At 40.0% G+C, this 20126-nt stretch overlaps 1 protein-coding gene across 3 annotated transcripts in view; it reads left to right on the top strand.

Moving 5' to 3' along the window:
* The window catches only part of ticrr (TopBP1-interacting, checkpoint, and replication regulator), a 28947-nt gene extending 12331 nt beyond the window's left edge, over nt 1-16616 (top strand). Inside the window, exons 12-22 of one of the 3 annotated variants that reach the window (XM_034233328.1) lie at nt 100-330; nt 691-778; nt 908-922; nt 1220-1292; nt 5006-5137; nt 5336-5426; nt 5543-5601; nt 6847-7124; nt 11378-13580; nt 14216-14341; nt 16006-16616. In XM_034233328.1, the coding sequence (XP_034089219.1) occupies nt 100-330; nt 691-778; nt 908-922; nt 1220-1292; nt 5006-5137; nt 5336-5426; nt 5543-5601; nt 6847-7124; nt 11378-13580; nt 14216-14341; nt 16006-16118 (3409 nt within the window). In that variant the 3' untranslated portion in view covers nt 16119-16616. Of the gene's footprint in view, nt 1-99; nt 331-690; nt 779-907; nt 923-1219; nt 1293-5005; nt 5138-5335; nt 5427-5542; nt 5602-6846; nt 7125-11377; nt 13581-14212; nt 14342-16005 lie in introns of all 3 variants that reach the window. The other 2 variants (XM_034233327.1, XM_034233329.1) reach the window with 2 other exon arrangements.
* The last annotated feature ends 3510 nt before the right edge of the window (nt 16617-20126 follow it).

Genomic DNA, 20126 nt, shown 5'->3' with positions numbered 1-20126 from the left:
AAAACGTCATGTTTGAGTTAGCGTTAACACTTTCAATTTGAATCCAAATATCATTTATCTGTGATTGTTTAAATATTTGGTGTTTCTGTGTCCTGGCAGGTTCCTGACAGCTGTCCCCAGAGTGCTGGCAGACGTGTACCACAGTCTGGGCACGCAGCTCCCAGAGGCTCTGGTGGCGTCTCTGCCCGCCGACTTCTTCAGCGACGAGTCGGTTACTAAGGACAGCGTTTCTCCCTCGGCCTCCTCCCCTCCTCTCTCCACACACAGCCTGCTCTCAGACGGCAGAGATCGCCTGCAGAGCCTGAGGAACCGCTCCCCCGGCAAGAGGAGGTGAGGGGCCGAAATGACATTTGTGCAGTTATGACATCAGGAATCCTAGATGTATGTATTTATTTATTTATTCCACACATGGCAGTTATTTTAAAACAAAACATGTGTACACTTTACAAAACATGTACGGTACACTTATATCTTATTTGACCTGGCCCTCAATACAATAAGAGACATTTCAGTAAAGATGATGTTGTTCTATGAATTACTTGAATGCAAACAGTAATTTATTATTTCTGTATCAATTTTATGATAAAGCCAGGACGAAAATGTTTTTAAAGATGTATGTATGTCCGTGACAGATGTACGTATGTCCATTTTTAAAGATGTACGTATGTCCATGACTATTTTTTTTTTTAGGAGTGGGATGCTGACTCGTCATCGCAGTATGACTGAATCATCGCAGAGTCTTCGCCAAATAGAGATCCCCAAAAAGACAACAAGAGCTGTAAGATGTCTATAAATAATTCATCTGATTTACAACTTTGATCAGCTAATATTTTGATAAATATCTCTCGGTTTTATTATTTTGTAATTTTCTTTTTATTCAAATTGTCATTATTTTCATGCGGCCAAGGACCCCTATCACATGGTATGGAGCACATATATAAATCAAATGGTGTATGGCTAAATAACAACACATATTACTTAAACAAAGGAAGGTTAATTTGTTTAAATGTTTGCATACTTTAGGTTTTTTAACCAGATTGTGTTATCTAAAGGCAGAAACATTTTCAAATGTGGTTTTATTTATCATCAGCTTTCTGTGTTTTCCTGTGAAGACCATCACCCAAGAGAGACTTGAGGAGACATTTGCTCATATATGTTACATGGTTATTTAAACTATCTAATCCAGATTATCTAACCATCTTTAATCTCTGCTCTTTAGTCCAAATCAAAGGGCTGCGTTGCTTTGGAGAAACCTGCTGCACAACCTCCACCTCAGAAGCAAGATACTCAAGGTATGTTCTGTTTTACAACTCATTTAAAAACAACCGGCACAACTTCTCGTTTATAACAAAAGTCTTCTGGCTTTTATGAAAAAAGCTCCTCTGTTCGTTTGGCTATCAAGCATTTGTAGCCTGCTTCCTAATGAAGAACAGGGACTGTCTGTTATTGAAGGAGTGTTTAAAACATCCTCAGAAAACTAAAACACACTTATACAGAATAACCCACTCTTCTTCAGTCCATTAGTCTGCTCATGTATGTTGTAATCATTCACAGCTGTGGCCAAATATAGGCCTACGTCTGATGTAGGGCTGCACGATATATCGTATCGTGACGATAATCCCGCGGCCCGTACACACAGCAGCTTTTGGCGATTTGTCCACCGCTTCCAGCGCGTCTCCGCCCATTGACTTTGAATGGGGATGACGTCACTTTCCCTCGCTTGTCGCCGAACTGCATTGTGGGGGGCGAGGCGAAGATTTCCAGGATTTCCAGGATGTTCAGGATTCCAAAGTTGAACAATGTTCAACTTTTGAGGCTGAGCTGGAAGCGACAGCCAATCAGATCCGTTTATGCAAATCTGACAGTTCAAGCGCTAGCCAATCAAACCGCGTGCAAGCTGGGAGAACGAGACCCGCAGTTCATTTCTATATTCCACAAAAATGGAGGAGAACTTAGTTATTGCGGTAGCAAATCACCCGGTTCTTTATGACCAGTCCCTATTTACTTACCGGGATACAAACCGGAGGAACCAGGCATGGAGGGAGGTGGCAGAGGCAGTGGGTGAAACTGGTAGGTTTTCGCTTGTTTGGGGATTTTATATCCAGTTTACTTCGTTGCTAGTTTACTTCGTTGCTAGCAAGCATAGACAGTATCATTAGCCAGCATGGAATGTAGCATAAAATAGCACCATAGACATTAATCTCATAAATGTTCAAAATGTTAAAAAAAGAAATGTTCATCATAGCCCTTCCCACACTTTACCTCTGCCACATCATAGACTATATCTGCATCACATTAATGCACACAATGTCATATTCCTTTATGCACATATTCTGATTTCACATTTCTTAGTTTATATGCAAAAATGCATTCATAGCATTCTATTTCCATGTAAATTACTGCTTTATGTAATTGTTATCTTATTGCAATTTAACTGTATTTTATTACGGTGTAAAACATTGTGTTTTATATTAGATTTCTTGTTTTTTATATATGCACCATGACATCAAGTCAAATACCTAGTATGTGCAACCTACCTGGCAATAAACCTGTTTCTGATTTTGATTCTGATAAAGTGTGACAAAACCTTTTATGCAATTGACAGTGATAAAGGGATTAGGTTTTCATTAATGGAGGAATAATTTTCGTAAATTAAAGAAATTAACTATTCTTTCATTTCATTTTATTAGACGAAGTGTGCAGAAAGAAATGGAAGACACTGAGGGACAAGTACAGGAAGGAGAAACAAATTGAAAAGGAGGGGAAAATAAGCGGTGCAGGGTCTTCGGGGGGACATAAGCCCTGGCATCTCACGGCAGTCATGACTTTTTTAAACCCATTCATGATTGACCGTGAGACGTCCAGCAATGTCCCCCGGCAAACCCTTCCTCCATCCACCCTGGTGCCAGAGGAAGAGAGCCAGGAAAGCCAGCCAGCAAGTCCAGCCAGCCAGCCAGCCAGCCAGTCAGTCAGTCAGCTAGTCAGTCAGCTAGTCAGCCAGCTAACAGCCAGCAAGCAGAGCAGACAGGACAGGAGGAGGCGAGTGTTGCGATCCGGGGGAAAAGGAAAAGGGGAAGTGAGATGTCCTCCTTTCAGCAAAGTTTGCTGTCTGCCGTCGGTCCTATTCTGGCCATGCCACCACCACCCCCACCAGTGGTGGTGGAGGAGGACGAGGACCTGTCATTCTTCAAGAGTCTCTTGCCCACCATGAGAGTGATGTCAAGACAGAAGAAGTTAAGAGTCAGATTTGACATTCACAAGGTGGTTTTGGAGGCAGACCAGGAGGAAAATTGATTACTGATACTGATCCACATTACATGTTTTTACACTCATCACACACTTCACTGACAACATTACATAAATAAAAGTTATTTAAAGTATGTTATGGCTCTACTGTGTCTTCACTTGTTCATGTGGTTTGTCAGTTGCAACATACCAGAAGCTTCATGTATGTCGATATATAATGTGCCTTCTTCTGTAATACGAGTCATTACTGCGGACATTACCCACAGGAGCAAATGCGGGTAAAGTGTCGGCCGAGGCGGGATTCGAATTGGAGCACACCAACGCCCCTTGATCTGATGACCAACGCTCTAACCACTGCGCCAAAACCGCCCCAACCATATAACCATATATCCAGCCCGATCGTCGATTTCCAAAGATTTAATGTAATTGTTTGCTTATCTGGCCATTGTAATCGGGCTCTTTGAAGATCCAAAAGTCCACGGTTTTATTACATTTCTGATCAGATTGGCAAAAACTTCAGAATGTGTAGTGACCGCCATTCAAATGACAGCTTTGTTTTCCCCCAAAAGTGGGCGGAGCCGAACGTTTGCCCGGAAGTGACATGCGCGATATATATTTTTTTTGGACGTGCGATATTAAGTAGGTAAATTAACTCGTCATATTACAATTATTTTGCTGCTTGCTACAAAAGGAAAACTCGCGCGGCTCTCATGTCAGGGGTAGAGTACTTGAGTGACATGCAGGCTCTGCATGCACAGCAAGCCACCAATCACAACCATTCTTGATCAGATCACAGCAGGATAACCGAGCTAGCTCAGCTTGTTGCTCTGATAACTTAAAATCCAGAAGTCCGTGACTAAAATCCTTCATCCGGTTAAATATCGTTAAAAAAATACCAATTGTATAGCATTAAAGTTCAAGAAAGGATGGTTTGCGGACAAAAAAAACTGCCTTTTCTTCAATTCCTGTATTTTTTCATATCTCAATATATATCGCAGGGGGAAAGAATAGCGCACTCAGTTTTTTCCAATATCGTGCAGCCCTAGTCTGATGGACCTTTTTAAGAAGACAATGTCACTGGGTGTTTCTCAATCGCGAGGATGCTGGCTTGGTAGTCGCGTACTTCCAAGTCACTTCCTTCAGAAACGAAGCAAGTATGCTTCCAAGCCACGGCTTCAGAAAACGAAGAAGAATGGAACAGGCTAACAAGTGTGCCACTCTCTCTAACGGTTTCAACATAAACTGTACCGAAAGTAAATACCTCACGATGTCTATCTAATTATGAACTTGCTTTACTTTCACGGAACACATTTTTGGTGATAACAAATGTAACAAAGTAACATATTTTCCAACACATGTTCTACGCCACTACATACTTACATTTAAATGTGTGCTGCGTCGGTTCAGCCCCTCCGCAAGGGTTTTTCAAATCGGTCCGTGCGCAAAGCATTGTGGGGATTTTAAGGACGCGAAGTCTACCCATGTGCAGCCTCGAAATTTCCCCCAAACCAAGGACGCGGCCTTGGTGGAATTCCAAGTATGTTGGAGATTGGAACAGTCCTTCGGCGGCACTCGATGACGTAGCATCCTTGAAATATTGGCTTGGAAGCCAGTATCCTCGAGATTGAGAAACGGCCCCAGACTCAAATCCAAGATGAATTCAGCTATTTTTCCACAAAGAAGCAAACTAGAAAGTTGTTGAATGTTTTATAGTTTAAGATGCAGTCTTTAATCCAGACCATATTCTAAATGTCCACAGAGGTGACGAAGGTGAGACGAAATCTGTTCAACCAGGAGATCGTTTCCCCTTCAAAGAAAGCCAAGATGCCGAGGAGCCAGTCTGTGTCCGCTGTGGAAGGTTTGAAACGCAAGAGTACTGCTGAATCAGAAGGTAAACCAAATTAAATAAAATAAAATATATTGTAATTGAGGCAATGAAAGCTGACTTTTCATCAGAAGGTGTTCGTTTGTTTCAGTATTTATGTTCAGATATACACTGCTACATTGAGAGTTTGAAAGCGTTAGATTTGGGTTTTTTTTGCAGTGATGAATTCAACACCGTAACTCAAAGGAATATCTCCCTTTTCAGAGCGACACAAACTTATGACAAAGAAAGTGTGTGAAACCCCGCACCACAAGCAAGGGTCAAATCGCCTGCTATACCGGCAGAAAATGGGAAGGTATGTATCTATCGACAGTTTGCCTTAAAGAGATTTATTGAGGGTTTTTTCTATCGTATAACTAAAAATAATTACTAATAAAAAACTATTATAACCTGCCATGTTTTCATTTTTAGGAGATCTGTCCCAACTGAGGAGTGCATTGTGGAAGAGTCACCAGTAAAACCTGCAGACGGTATCTTATCAAATCGTTTTATTTCCCACGCAATGTATATTTATGTGGAGTTAGAAGTATATCCTGTATTTGTCTTTTGTTTAACCCTCCGCTATCATTCGATTGGACTACGCAAATTAGTCATTCGGGACAAAAATGTCCACTGCCAAAAACTTTGATAAAAACATTATATTAAAAGGTTTTTTTCTCAACTTTTTTGGGTTCAATCTTTAAAGCAACTTCCGCCCTAATCAAAAATACCAAATATTTTTATCATTTTCAGGATTTTAACCCTTTAAATGCCATTTTGAAGACATGAAATCGCTGTTGTTTTTCATGATAGAAACAGAGAAAATGATTTATTTTCCATATAATACATATCTGGGGAATGGCTTCTTTTTTTTATCACAGTCTTGGATATGTCAAAGATTAGCAACAACATTTATTTGTTTGCATTATTAGTTTTTGCACAAAATCAGATTAAACAAAAAATTCACACATTAGTGATTCGGGACAAAAATGTCCACTTCCAAAAACTGCTATAAAATGATAACAGATTATTATTATTTTTACATTTTTTGGAGTTAAATCTTTCAATCAACTTCAGTCCTGATCAAAAATACCAAATATTAAATCATTTTCAGGATGTTAACCCTTTAACTGCCAGTTTGAGAACATGAATTTGCGTTTTCTATGAAAAACGTGCACAAAAAGGCAGTCATGTTTTTATCAAAGTCTTTTGCAGTGGACATTTTTGTCTCGAATGGTCAATAAGCGTAGTCGATTTGTTACACAGTGAATTAAAGACCGATTTGAAAAATGTAAATTGGAATTCCAAAATAGATCGAGAAAATAGCCTTGTTACAAAGAAATCAGGCCATTTGCACCAACACAACCAAAGTTATTGCAAAATGAAATGTGAAAAATTACCCATATGGACAAAAACGTCCACAGTGATACCGGAAGGTTAAAAACAAAAGAAAGTCTCCGTTGTTTCTTGAAATTAAGAAATAATCAGAGATATAAACCGAGCTAGAGTCTTGGGGTTTTTCGTCTTTTTTTAATTTAAGCATTTCAATGAACATAACCAATTTACTGGTACATTGAATTACTTACATTTGCTATTAACTAATTCTTGTGTATAGCAATTCAAGATTAAAACAAACTGGATACTCTCAATTCTCTTCACATTTTATATTTGTACATTTGATCAATTATTGTCTTTCCCTTAACTTACTCTTGTTGTGCTTTTTGGTTTTGTTCCAGACCTAAGAAGGAGCCCAAGAATAAAGAAGTTTGCTCGAAGACACTCGAACGTCTTCTACTCCAGTTCTCAACCTCGCTCGAGCAACCTGGAGAGAGCTCTCTCTGCCTCGCAGCTCTCTCTCAGCGATGGAAAGATCAGTGGAATAAACGTAAAAATGGTCCGATCTCCCATGAGACTTCTCTTCGGGGCGGCTGAGTCCCCGAGTCGTCTTTCTGACCCGCCGACTGCGACCAGAGCCACCAGGTCCCGCCTGTACACTGACTCCAGTGTGTTTGAGGTGAGTTCTCTCTTTTAGAAGTGCGCTTCATCAAAACACATCATGTAGTGCAGGGGTGTCCAAAATGCGGCCCGTGGACCATTTTGAATCGGCCCTCAGCAAATTCTGAAAGTATAATGGAAAACGGCCCTGTGAAGCTGACAATTGAGCGGCCTGACCAAGCAAGGAGGCAGAGGCAGAACGTCCAAAAATACAACCCGGTGTGGGCATTTATTAAATCATACACATATGATATGACACAGCCTCAATCTGCTGCTCCTGTGCGCACAGCCACCAGCCACCACACTACCCGCTCCCCCACAGACAGGGAAACAGAGCCTAAATAACCACACACTAATCAGCAATTAGACACAGGTGAGGGGAGAGCAATTAGACAGGGGGGGGGGGGGGGAGGAGGAGACAACACAGGGCACCAGGTGCACACAATCAACAGCAACAGACATGGGGGAAGGGGAACACTTTTCAACATAAAACCAACAAACAGAGACTGACAACTAGTGATGGCGAGATGAAGCCTTATGAAGCTTTGAAGCTTTCCAGCCAATTGGTTCGCAAAAGGGTTCATCTCATGAGGCTTCATCATGGGCTTCATTTGAACACAAACCCCCCTGTTGGTCAAAGTGTGTAAAACAGGCAGATTGGACATCTCAACAGTGTGCTCCATCATCTCATACCGAGTTCCATTGAGTAAAGCCTTAGAATAACTCTAAACAACGAACATTAAATCATATTTTCATGTTAACAATATTGTATTTATTCCAGTTTAATGATTGTGATTGAAAAGCCTAAGGAGGCTGGTAAACATTGCAAAGAGGGATTTGTATTCCTTAATAATATTCGTAAACGTAACCATGTTGTAGCCGGAGAAAGGCTAAACCATATCAAAGAATACATTTATTAACTACATTATCTCATTTAGCTGTAGCTTTTATAAACAACAAAAAATACGTATTGTTCAGTCGTTGAACCAGGGACCCTGCGGTCATGAGTCAACTGCTTTCCAGCTGAGCCACAGCACACACACTAAAGCTCCCTGAAAACACTGCAACATATGTATTCCTGTATTTATTGATGTTTTTATTCCTACATTTATTTATGCTTGTATCTATTTATACTTATGACATGTTCCGACCTCTATAAGTGAGGGTCTGAGCTCTCTTGATTCCATCGTGTCACCGGGCCCGGGTACAGGAGGGGTAATATGGTTCTTATTATACATCCATGGGTATTATCAGCGCTGTGGTTCAACGGTTCAACCGATCTGAATCGCTTCCTGAAGCAGTCACGTGGTATCGACAGGCAGCGAGGCTTCGTTTGTCATCGATGACGTCACTGGCCCAAAACGATACAAGCCTCGTTACATGCTTCACAAAAAGCTTCGGAGATTACTCGACACACGCTCCGAAGCCTCGGCGCAATACGTAACATCACTACTGACAACCTAAAACACATACAGATGCACACACTACATACATTTCGCCACCAACAAAACTACACAATTCGTAACGGAGGCCGAGATCTATGGCCCCAAAGATCACTTCTGTTACAGGCCCACAAATGATACTTGTATTCAGGGTTCTTACGGTCATTTAAAAACCTGGAAAAGTCATGGAAATTCAAAATGCAAATTCCAGGCCCTGGAAAAGTTATGGAAAACAATATTTTTAATTGAAATCTAACTAAAGTTGCATCAAATATCATTTATAGTTTATCTAATTTCTGAAATAGTAATACTATAATGATAATAAATACTTTATCTTATAGTAATGAAAGTATTTAGCTGGTGAGAGATTTTAGTTGCTTCAGCGTGTAGAAGCTAGGAAGCCTTTGATTTGTTTTAGACAAGCACAACATGTTTCATATGCAGACCTTATTTTCCTGTTCCATGTTAAAATAAACCATTTTCAGTGGTACCGCTGAGAGTAATTATTTTGGTCATGGAAAATTAGGTAAAGGTCCTGGAAATCATTGGTGAAAAAGTGTATGAACCCTGTATATTGTACTTCTTAAATGTATGTGTAAACATATATTACAAAGTAGTATTCGTGTGTTAATAAGCCCACTTTTTGAATAAATTCACTCAATTACATTTGAAAACATTTCCTAAATAATCTAACTTGATAAGAAAAAAGCTTATTTGTATAACAAGCGTGAAATATACCCTTCATATTTCCCCAAATAATAAGCAATCTGAAGCTCCTGTTTTAAGGAATGAGCTGTCAACATAATAAATGAAACCCTCTGGAGAGCTGTGATGTAGGCTGTTTTGTTTCTTTAAAGCATTTTCAAGTATCAAGCATCATTTACCTACATTTGATTGAGTTTGCTGTCTTAAAACGTAACTTATGAGGAAATATACCTCTAGTGCAAGGGTTTCAAACTCAAATGGGCCAAAAATAAAAAAATGGGTACTAGTCGAGGGCCGGGCTCAATGTTTATTGCAAAACGTATTGAAATGAACTTATTGCACATATTAAACCTGGAACTAACAAAGCTTAAATTATTGCCTATCAACATGAAACATTAAATAATCAGTTGCATTCATTTCTTATGGCTCTATCTGCAGCTTCATTTCTTATGATTACATTTTTCCACAGGCCAACAACAGCTTCAAAAAAACAATTTCCCTCAAAGAGAAACCAAACATGCCCTGCTGTCATGAGAGAGAAAGTGCAGAAGGAAACATCCATTAAACTCAGGTTGCTGCTCTGTGATGCTAGTTCAAGCAGATACTTGGCATCTCATCTTGGGTGCAAGTTCATCAATGTTTGGCCTCAGGCTCTGAGCTGAGGAAACCCTCAGGATGGAGTGAAGGTGTGCGTGCAATATACCGGCGGGCCAGATCTAATAGTAATTAAAAATCAACCTGCGAGCCGAAATTAAATCCACCACGGGCCTGATTTGGCCCCCGGGCCTTGAGTTTGACACACGTGCTCTAGTGAGTGGCCCATCCCTTCGTATATTTTTCTGTATGTGGCCCTCGTGACAAAAGTTTGGACACCCCTGTAGTAGTGGATGTACTTCTACAGTCTGAATGTCTTTTAAGTATGTGCTACCAAAGGGAAACGGATTCAAAACAATTACTGGACACAATGAACTAAAGAGCAGTGATTTCCTTCCTGAAACTGGCAAATTACTAAAGCGTCTTTGTTTACCTGCATGTCTTAAAAATAGATATTCATGAATGTTCGTGTGGCTATTCTTGTCAAATTAGTATGTGGAGATCCATTATATTACAGTATTTGTATTCTTTCAGCCATCTTCACATACTTTTAAGATGGTGATCCATTCCTTTAATGTATTTAGCTGGATTTTTCAGGAGAAGTAGTAGGTACATAAATAAAATCTTGATCAAGTGACATTTGACCTACTCTACAACCAATAGGAAAATATGTGCACGCTTTCTGTAGATAAACAAATGACCGAGGAGAATTTTGTCCGACGAGGATATTGAGTTTGCCATAATAACTAAAAAGGGGACTATATGTCAGTTATGTTTACAGTTAGTTACCGCTGCCTTAAAGTTAATAATACATTTAATTTATCTAGCGCTTTCCTAAGAGCCGCTTTCACACAAGTACTTTGCCGTACTTCGTTCCCAGCACTTAGTTCCCAACTCTTAGTTCCCCCATGGAACTAAAGAGCCGATCGCATTCACACCGGAATAAGTTCCCTGAGGGCAGATTACGCAAATGAAGCCGCTGACATCACTTCTTCTTCTTCTTTTGCTTTGGGTTTACTGGCAGGCCGCAAACAACTTCACGGCGTATACTGCCACCCGAAGTCCCCGCCGTTGCCATAAGTTAGTCTCTCTGCGTTGGTGCGCGGGGCTAATGCTAATGCCAGCAAATACAATGACGGCTTCAAAACACTTTTCCGAGTTTTACGGGGCGTGGTTTGCAATTCGCCCAGCCAATCAGAAATTGGAACTTTGTTCTCCCCAGGAAAGTACCACCTCTCTAGCAGGCACTAAAAAGGGGGGAAAAGTTCTCATGAACTAAGTTTGGTGTGAACGCAAAATCCCAGGAACTATCAGAACTAAACGGGAAAAGTACTCCGGTGTGAAAGCGCCTAAGTCGCTTTAGAAGAATACAATTCACACAACAAACAAAGATGAAATGAAGTCAATTAGAAGCATTACAAAAAATACAGAACGGAAAGCATCATGAAATGTCCGAGTAATAAAGTTGAAGTTGAAACAAATGTTGGTTATTGCAGGTTTAATGACTTTTTTGTTTGTGTGTTTGTTTTAGAGCCCAAATAAAACGCCAACTAAGTCACCTGGTAAACATGGGAGGGCCACACATGGGACCAGAACTCCAAGGACCCCTCGTACCCCAGGATCCCCCAAAACCCCGCCTCGGTTCAGGATGCGTGTTTCCCCCGCTGCTCAGAGCCCAGTAGCAGGAAGCTCTCGTGAAGTAGGTATGGCTCTGAGAGGAAGTCCATTCAGATCTCCAGCCAAACGCGCTCTTGTGGTCGAGACACCGACTAAAGAGAGCCCTCTGAGGAGCCCGCTGAAGGGGATTCTCAGGACTCCGATCAAGGTCTTGGTTGAATCCTCTTCCGGGTTACATATTCTCAATAGCCCAATTACCCAGACTCCCAAGAAGAGCGTCACATGGTCTCCATCTCCTCGAAAATGTAGAGTGACAGAGAGCAGCGGTACTTTCAAGGTGCCAGAGTCGCCGAGCGTTGCATCTCGCTCTTCTCCTACACTGAGAAACAAACTGTTCTGCAGTCCTGTCAAAAGCACAAACACTAAAAGAGACATTTTCAAGACTCCAGAAAAGACTTGTCAAGTGAGACTGGTGAGGATTTCTGAAACTCCGGATAAAGTTCTTCTGACACAGAATACAAATCCAAAGTCCTCTGAAAAACTTGACAGAATGAAAACCCCTGAGAAAGTCAGTCTACTGGAAATGTCTAACCCTAACCCTCCACAATCCACACCACCACAAAACCATAACCTGTCACATAAACCCAACACTAGAACTAATTCGAAGACTCTTAGTCCTGATCGCATGGTGACTCGTTCTGGACGAACTCCAGCCAAACATGTAAACATTTCATCTCCATGTAAGCCAGTGTTTGCTCCAGCAGAAGGTTCTACCATTTCAGAAGGACCAGATAAATCAAGAAAGACTCCAGTAAAGTCCTTAAGAAGAACAAGGTCTGGTCAAGGTGTTGAAACCCCCAGATGCAACTTAAGATCCCAGTCTAGTGAGAATCTTCCCTCGAAACTAAACACAGAACCTGCTGAGCACTGTGAGCTTGTGGTGAAGGACATTCAGTCCGATACAAAAGACGAGGTACAAGCAGAACCTTCACAAACCTCTGAAACGGACTCTAGTCCCCACAGAGATTCCCACCAGCTTGACTCTTCACGTTTTAACTCCACAGACGATGAAAGTATGGATATTGTCGATGCTGCGGTTGTCAAGACTCAGTTCAGTGGAGGTATCAAGATGAACATCAGCTTTTCACGAAAGACCTCAACGTCCGGGGAAGACTTTTTGTCGAACATGTCGTCTCCTAAATCACGTCCGGCACTCCCGGGAACACCTAGCCGGAGCTACGGTTTCCGACAGACCCCCGACCGCCAACAGAGGGAAGCTGCAGCTCGTCTGGGTTACGGAAATGAATCCCCTCGATTTTCAACCCCAAGAGGTCCAGCTAAACTTAGTCGTCAAAAGAGCATGGATACTCCCAACCCTATGACTTACCAGGTAGAAATGGAAATGGAAATGCAAACATCGGGAGTTCCTAAGCTCAAAATCAAACGTACAGATTCCATGAACGCGGGCGATTCGGCCTCAGACGGCGGCCCTCGATCGGGAGCTTGGAGCCCCTTAGTTCGTGTGAAACCTTCTCAGCTGGAAAGCCCCTTGGCTCTGTTCTCTAAGCACAGAGATCCGGCATGTGTCTCACCGTCTCTCTGTACTCACGTCACCCCGGCAAAGATTACGCCTAGAAAAGGTGGGAGCGTACAAACGTTCATTTGTCAGTCCTACACCCCGACACACTATCCTGGGGGAACAATGTCTCCTATGATAGCAGACATAATCCCCCTCACTCCTTCACCACAGAGCGGAGGTAAAGCCACTCCTGACAACCTGAACAGCTGGCCCCGCAGGAAGAGAGCTCAGATTGGGATGGGTGGAGGCAAGGGTCGGGGCCTGAAGATGGAGCCTATGCTGGAGGAGTTGTTAGAGCAAGCTGAACTCGGAGTTAGCAGACTGCAGGACGTCGAGGACACGGAGGAGCCGTCAAACAACAAAGCAGCAGGATCAGCCTTGACCTCTAAACAGTCTCTCCCAGCTGGAGCAGATGCTTCTCCTCTGTCTCCACTGGAGGACTTGTACTGGTTGGAGCAGCTGGGTGGAGCTGATCCTCAGGGAGAAGAAGATGATGAAGACATCCTCTGGGCCACCGGGACTGGAGACGTCAAGTCAGGTAAAACTACTGTTCAAACATTACAGCTCAAATGTTTGTTGAGGATAAAATAGGTGCACTGGGTCAACCCATTTTCCATTTGTGCTATTCTTATTCTTTATTAGGATCCCCATTAGCACTAGCATGAGCATTGGCTATTCTTCCTGGGGTCCTTAGACACACAAAACATACATAAAACAAAACGGCTCATAATTTCATGCAATTTACAGTGCTATATGAAGTGAAAACTAAAATGGTCATCTAATTTTAGCCATATAAAGTAAAAGAAAACAGTTCAAGTGAGAATGAATAAGCAATACTCTGTGGTTTTTGGTATTGCTTGCAGCTTTTAGAAAGTTGTTGTTTTTTTATTCTCACTCCAATTCTTTCACTTTGACTCAAAACAGCTTCTATATTCTGCCCACGTATTAAATATGCAATGATACGAGAGGAAAGCAAGAACATTTTCATATATTTAAAGCTGTAACAAGTATATAGGATATAGTTCAGCTTGATACATGTCTGAAATCAAATATAATGTTATAGTAAATGCTTTAATTAACTTGAAGTAAATTAAAGCCACCCTTAAAAAATATATATGGTAAAATAATAAAACCGTTATTATACCAATTCTGTTTTCCACACCTTGACAGTAGCGACGCCCCCCGGCTCCACGGTGAGGAAGCCGGTGACAGCGAGTGGGATTTTGGCGCTCACTCACTCTCCGCTGTTGTTCAAGGGCAACGCCTGCTCTGCTAGTAAGAGAACACCCAACTTTAAAGGTAAGATCTTAGTGCTGTGAGCCACATGGTAACAAACATACTCTCACAGGCAGGTTTGAAACATCCCACATTTGTTCACACAACATTTTTAAATTTGATTTTATTAAGAAAACAAACACATTGTTGTTAATGATTTATGCTTATGCAATAAATCATTCAAATATAAGTTATATCCATAAATGTTATTATAATAAACGAGATCTACTTGACTGCATGCTAGGGCTGCTCGATTATAGAAAAAATCATAATCACGATTATTTTGGTCAATAATTGATATCACGATTATTAAATACGATTATTCATTGACTTTGAAAACATCCATTTATTGAACTTTAAAACAAATACAAATAATAATTTGAACAGCATCTTTTTAACTGTTGATCACCGTTGATTAAAATTCAACTGAAAAACCAATACTAAAATAAATTATACTTTTATATTTACATTTAAATAAATAATATCAAAATAATAAATACCAATAAACAAAATCAACAAATATTTTGGAGCGCACTTCCACAAGCTACTAAATAAATATAAATATGATAAATAAATGAGATCAAATATGTTGCAGTGCACTGTCACAACCTAGCAAAGCTAAATAATCGTTTTTTTCGATTATGTTTTCGTAATTGTGGCAAGCCAAAATCGTAATTGCGATTAAAATACGACTAATTGCACAGCCCTACTGCATACTGTATTCAATAACAATCAGTTGTGAAACTATTTGAATTCCCACTCAACAAATGAGAATAAAATTACCTTAAAACATTACTGACATATGATCAGTAAAAGTCATCTTTTATTTTATTATCTTTAATTATTTCTTCTTGTATTCTTTAGGAAGATGCTCAACTATCGCATATAGAGCTGCAATTCATATATAAGTTGACAAGCAGAGAATTAATAAACTCTTTTCATAATAAAGTCATTGTTTCAGTGTTTTTAAGCAAAGTGCCCCAAAAACTTATGGTTGTGGCCTTATTTACACCAAATAATGTTATTTGTAGTTGTCCAGGTAAGCCTATAGTTCATTGCGCTATCATTTGAATGGCCTTTCAGACAAAATGACCAGACAACCGGATAAATCATTTCAGCTTCCTTTACTCAGGGTGTCCGCGGGGTCTTAAAAGGTATTACAAGTTGATCAATCAATTTTACGAAAATTAAGGCTATTAAAAAGTATTAAACGGCATTTTCAAGTTATTACATTTTGTATAAGTATATAAATTGTCCAAAGAGGTTGTATTCTACAGTCTGCCTGAATGTAATCATTGCGGAGGTGTGTAGTGTGATTCTGTGTAGTTTATTTATGGCATCCCGTTGGGTTTGACGTCATCTGAACAGGACATCGCACGCTCACTGCTTGATAGCGCGCAAAGGTCCGTTTACGCCGGTTGCTAAGCAACATCGTTATGGGGAAATGCAAGTCTGCGTCCAAATGGTTGGAAGATAAGGAGGAAGGACAATCAATACTGTAGTCAATGTGAGGTAAAGTGTGTCGCCAAGGTAACCGGTTAAAACTCCAAGTGGAGATGAGGTCTTAAAATGTATGGCAAGGGTCTTAAAAAAGGTCTTAAAAGGAATTACATTTGACTTCAGGATTCCTGCATATACCCTGTTACACTACATACCTAACACTCCTCATGTTTTCCTTATCTCTGTAGATGAAGCAGCGTCAGGGAGGAGGGTGGAGGGAGTGGAGGTCTCTCCCTTCAGCCAGTCAATCAGACGGGCTGACACAGGACGGTCCTACAGCAGGAAGAGGCTGCTGCACTGAACGACAAACATTGTCCGTTGTGTTTCACTGTGAGCCTTCCTCTCACACGCTTTGTCTGAGAGAGCTTTTGATGGCAGATCTGAAGGATGTCTTTCAGGCGCCACTTGAAAGGCTGGAGCATGAATGTCCTAGGACCAGCTGTTTCTGTTTCAATGAGGAGATTTTATTATGATAGGTACGTTTAGCTGTGAGTTGAAAAGCTAAGCAGTTCTTCCAAGATGTTTAAAATTGTTCCTATTAATGATTTTAGCCACCTAAGTCTCCTGAAGCTAAAATGGTGATATTATGTCATCAGTGTTTTTGAAATAAGCAATTTTACAATCAAGTCTAAATGTGTTGCTCTGAATATTCATGTTTATTTATTAGTCTGTTTTTCTGTCATAGTCTTGCTTTTTCTGTGAAAGGGAAGGGCCTAATGATTGATTCATATTGTTAATACCTTATGTTGCAAATACTTTATGTAAATAAAAATCTGTTTTCTTAATTAAGGAAGGAAAATGCTTCTTTTTTGTATTCATACCATCACTGCTAGATGTTTGTACAGAGTTCAGTTTCTTCTTCGCAGATCTGGAAGTAGAAAATGTCCCTCGCTCATGCATACAGAACAGCTCGAGCTGTGATGTTGCAAACGCTGCCGTGACTCAACAGCAGCTTCAAAGTCCTGCCACGTACTGTAGGATTATATTAGGGTATGAACTCTTGACTTCTCTACAACATTAACATTGTTGTTTGGTACTTTCAGGACGTTCCCCCTTCAATATGAAGCAATGCACATGAGGAAAGTCACAGCTATGACTTATTACCATTTCCTTACGGTATACCTTACTGAAGCTCAGCGCAAGTTCTTTCAGGAAGACTGTGTATATATACAGTCACTCCGCAGCTGCTTATAATCAGCTCATCACGGGCGTTCTGTTAACCTATTACATTCACCTCATTCTCCAGCAGCCAATCACTGTGCTGCAGCCAAACTTTAAAATGGTTCTCCTCTCTCCTGCAGTCAGCGTGATTTTAGGTTTCATGCTGCCTCCTCCCCATCCACCTCCTTTCATCTCATTCAGTGCCAGGAGAGCTAATCCAAAGACTTCATCCCATCTCCTCATCAAATCCAGATCTTCAGCATCATCACCAGTGTCTAGACCCCGGGGGGTTCCTTATGCTCACGTCTGCATTTCCCATTTTAGATATATACAATTTCAGGATCGGAGTCAAATCGCCAAAGACTTAATATTTATCATATGACGTGTCAATAAATGTTCTTTAAACAAAATGAAGTCTCTTCTGATTGAACTGATTCTGAGGGATTTTCAATTGATCAGCTTCCAGATACAGTTGTATTTAACCTTTAATCACTTATCACACCCTTATAAAGCACTGTTATTCTTAATTTCAGGTATTATGCAGCAATTTTCTTCAAAAATATGATTATTTTATAAATAAAGTACTAAGGGATAATTATTTTTTACTTTTTCTGAATAAATGTGATTTATTACTCGTGTTAACCGACGTAACAAAAGCCTCTAGATCAGTGTTTCTCAAACTTGTTCATACCAAGGACCACTAAACCAATAAAAAAACACTCGCGGACCACCTAACTCCACAAATATCCAAAAACACATCGTTTTTTACAAATCCTTATTTCCAAGGAACTCATTGTTACATATTTGTATTTTATCATGTAGGCGGTTGAAGCCCAGTGCAGTACTTCTACATAATTTCATCAAATACATCCTGCTATGTTATGAACTTTGAACTGAGTATTGTATGCCCATATAATCCACAGATTACTGAATATAAGGAGCTCAGGTGCTGAATATGAAACAGTCTGGCCTCTGTCTGAAAACTACAGACCGAAGTGGAACCGTCTGTAAAAAAGGTTAAGACTGACAACGACTAAAAGTTGTTTTTACAATTTAAAGGCACATTAAATATTTATATCACCATGTATATAGAAGATATATGTACTGTGTTGATCCACATTTGTATTTATATGCTACAGCAGAAGATTATGAATTCCTTGTACGAGACTAAAGAAAAAAGCAATACAATTCAAAGTAAATGTAATCATAGCACCAGTACAAAGAAACATATATAGAGAGATTTTAGAGTACACAATTTAATGGGAAAAGTTAGTATAGACTTCCATATACCAACAAAGGATACTATCTACATTTGACAAGTGTGTGCCGTTTTTTAATTCAAAGTTTAAGTGTAAGTTTAATATAAGTTGTCGAAAAAGCAAAAGACAGTGAAGTCTGGTGTATTTACAAAAGAGTATGCATTAACACCATGCCTCAAACAGGTCACATATTAGTCCCAACAGGTCACTGTCTAGATCTATTTGTTCTTTTTTATCATCATTTTTTATACTTTAAAGAATCATATCAGGAAAAATGTGAGATTGGGGAAGTGCCAAATCTTTTCTGCTTGTTGTTGATTGGTGGTAAGAGATAGTTAACCTACGTTGTGTTACTTAAAGTGATAAGCAAAGAAAACTGAGTGCTTCTGATTTTCCCTTGAGTAAAGTCAAAGCTATGGAGCTAATTTCCTGCCATAACTCCACAAACAAATATAATGCCTTATGATTCACTAACAAACACAGTGTGGTTTGCAAATTACATTACATTACATTACATTGCATTTAGCTGATGCTTTTATCCAAAGCGACTTACAATAAGTGCGTTCGTCCAACAAAATACAACTTGAAGAAAACAGAATCATATAAGTACATCAGGTTTCATAGAGCAAAAACATTTCAAGTGCTACTCAACTGGCTTTAGAAAAGCCAGTCCTTTATTAGTATAAAAGTGCTTCGTTAATAGTTCTATCGCTCGAAGTGGAGTCGAAAGAGATGAGTTTTCAGTTTGCGCCGGAAGATGTGCAAGCTATCTGCCGTCCTGATGTCAATGGGGAGCTCATTCCACCATCTTGGAGCCAGGACAGCAAACCCACGTGTTTTTGCTGATGGGAACTTGGGTCCCCCTAGCAGCGAGGGTGCAGCGAGTCGTTTGGCTGATGCAGATACAAAGCATGATCTACAAACTAATGCATTTAGTTTTGCAGATAAAAAACGTATCTATCAAACAAACACATTAAATGTTTCGAATAAATCCTGTTTCAGAGACAAATTCAGCAAGTACACAAAAATATTTTTCTACGAGTAGGCCTACTGTGTTTGTAAGTGTATCATAAGGCATTTGTAAAACGTGTGGAGTTTGTTTGTGGAGTTATGGCAGGAAATTAGCTCCATACAAATCAGCCATGACTCGCAGTTGTTAATGATATGATGACTGGATTGACCTTGTGATAAATTGTGAAGCTGAGAAAGATTCATTATTCCTGTGAAAAAGGGAAAAATTGAGGGACTGCATTGTGTGTTTTTGGCCTGTGGGTAACACCTCAGTGGAATATAAAACCTCCTCAGTGCAGGACCCCTGTTCACTCTGATGTCCTTTAGTATTCACACCACGCACTTCTCCACCACTGTCAAGATGGCCAACTTACGATACGTGACTTCCTGTGCAAAGCAATTTTCAAAATAAAACCCTTTTGAGGGAGCGTGCAAGTTAAACAGCATAATAGATAAAGGAAATGCTACGAGATGCCATTTGAAACATTGATTTTTGTTATTTAGGAATAGATGTATCCATGCACGGAAATCTATAGGCTATAATTCATTTCTAGCATTGTCCTAGTTTGCCATCTCTGTCTTTTTTGTAAATGTAATGTGACCTCAGTTTTCAAGCAAGTTATAATTGTGTGCTTTCTCATCTATCAATTCTTTAAAATAAGGTTATCCTTACTCCTTGTGAAGGACCAGGGTACACACAAACTGGGAGAGCAGGTTGACAGAAAAAGGGATTTTATTTACCACAAACATATACAGTTCTTTGAGGATAGGTAATACAATCAACACAATATGAAAAAACATCATTATACAACATAAACTCTCTGAATCCTAAGTACAACTGAACTTACTAATAACTTCAATAATGTTGAGGGTGCCGG

The sequence above is a fragment of the Gymnodraco acuticeps genome, unplaced genomic scaffold (genome assembly GCF_902827175.1).
Source record: "Gymnodraco acuticeps unplaced genomic scaffold, fGymAcu1.1, whole genome shotgun sequence".
Taxonomy (NCBI): Eukaryota; Metazoa; Chordata; class Actinopteri; order Perciformes; family Bathydraconidae; genus Gymnodraco; species Gymnodraco acuticeps.
The sequence above is the reverse complement of the archived record's forward strand: the minus strand, read 5'-3'. Positions and strand labels throughout refer to the sequence as shown.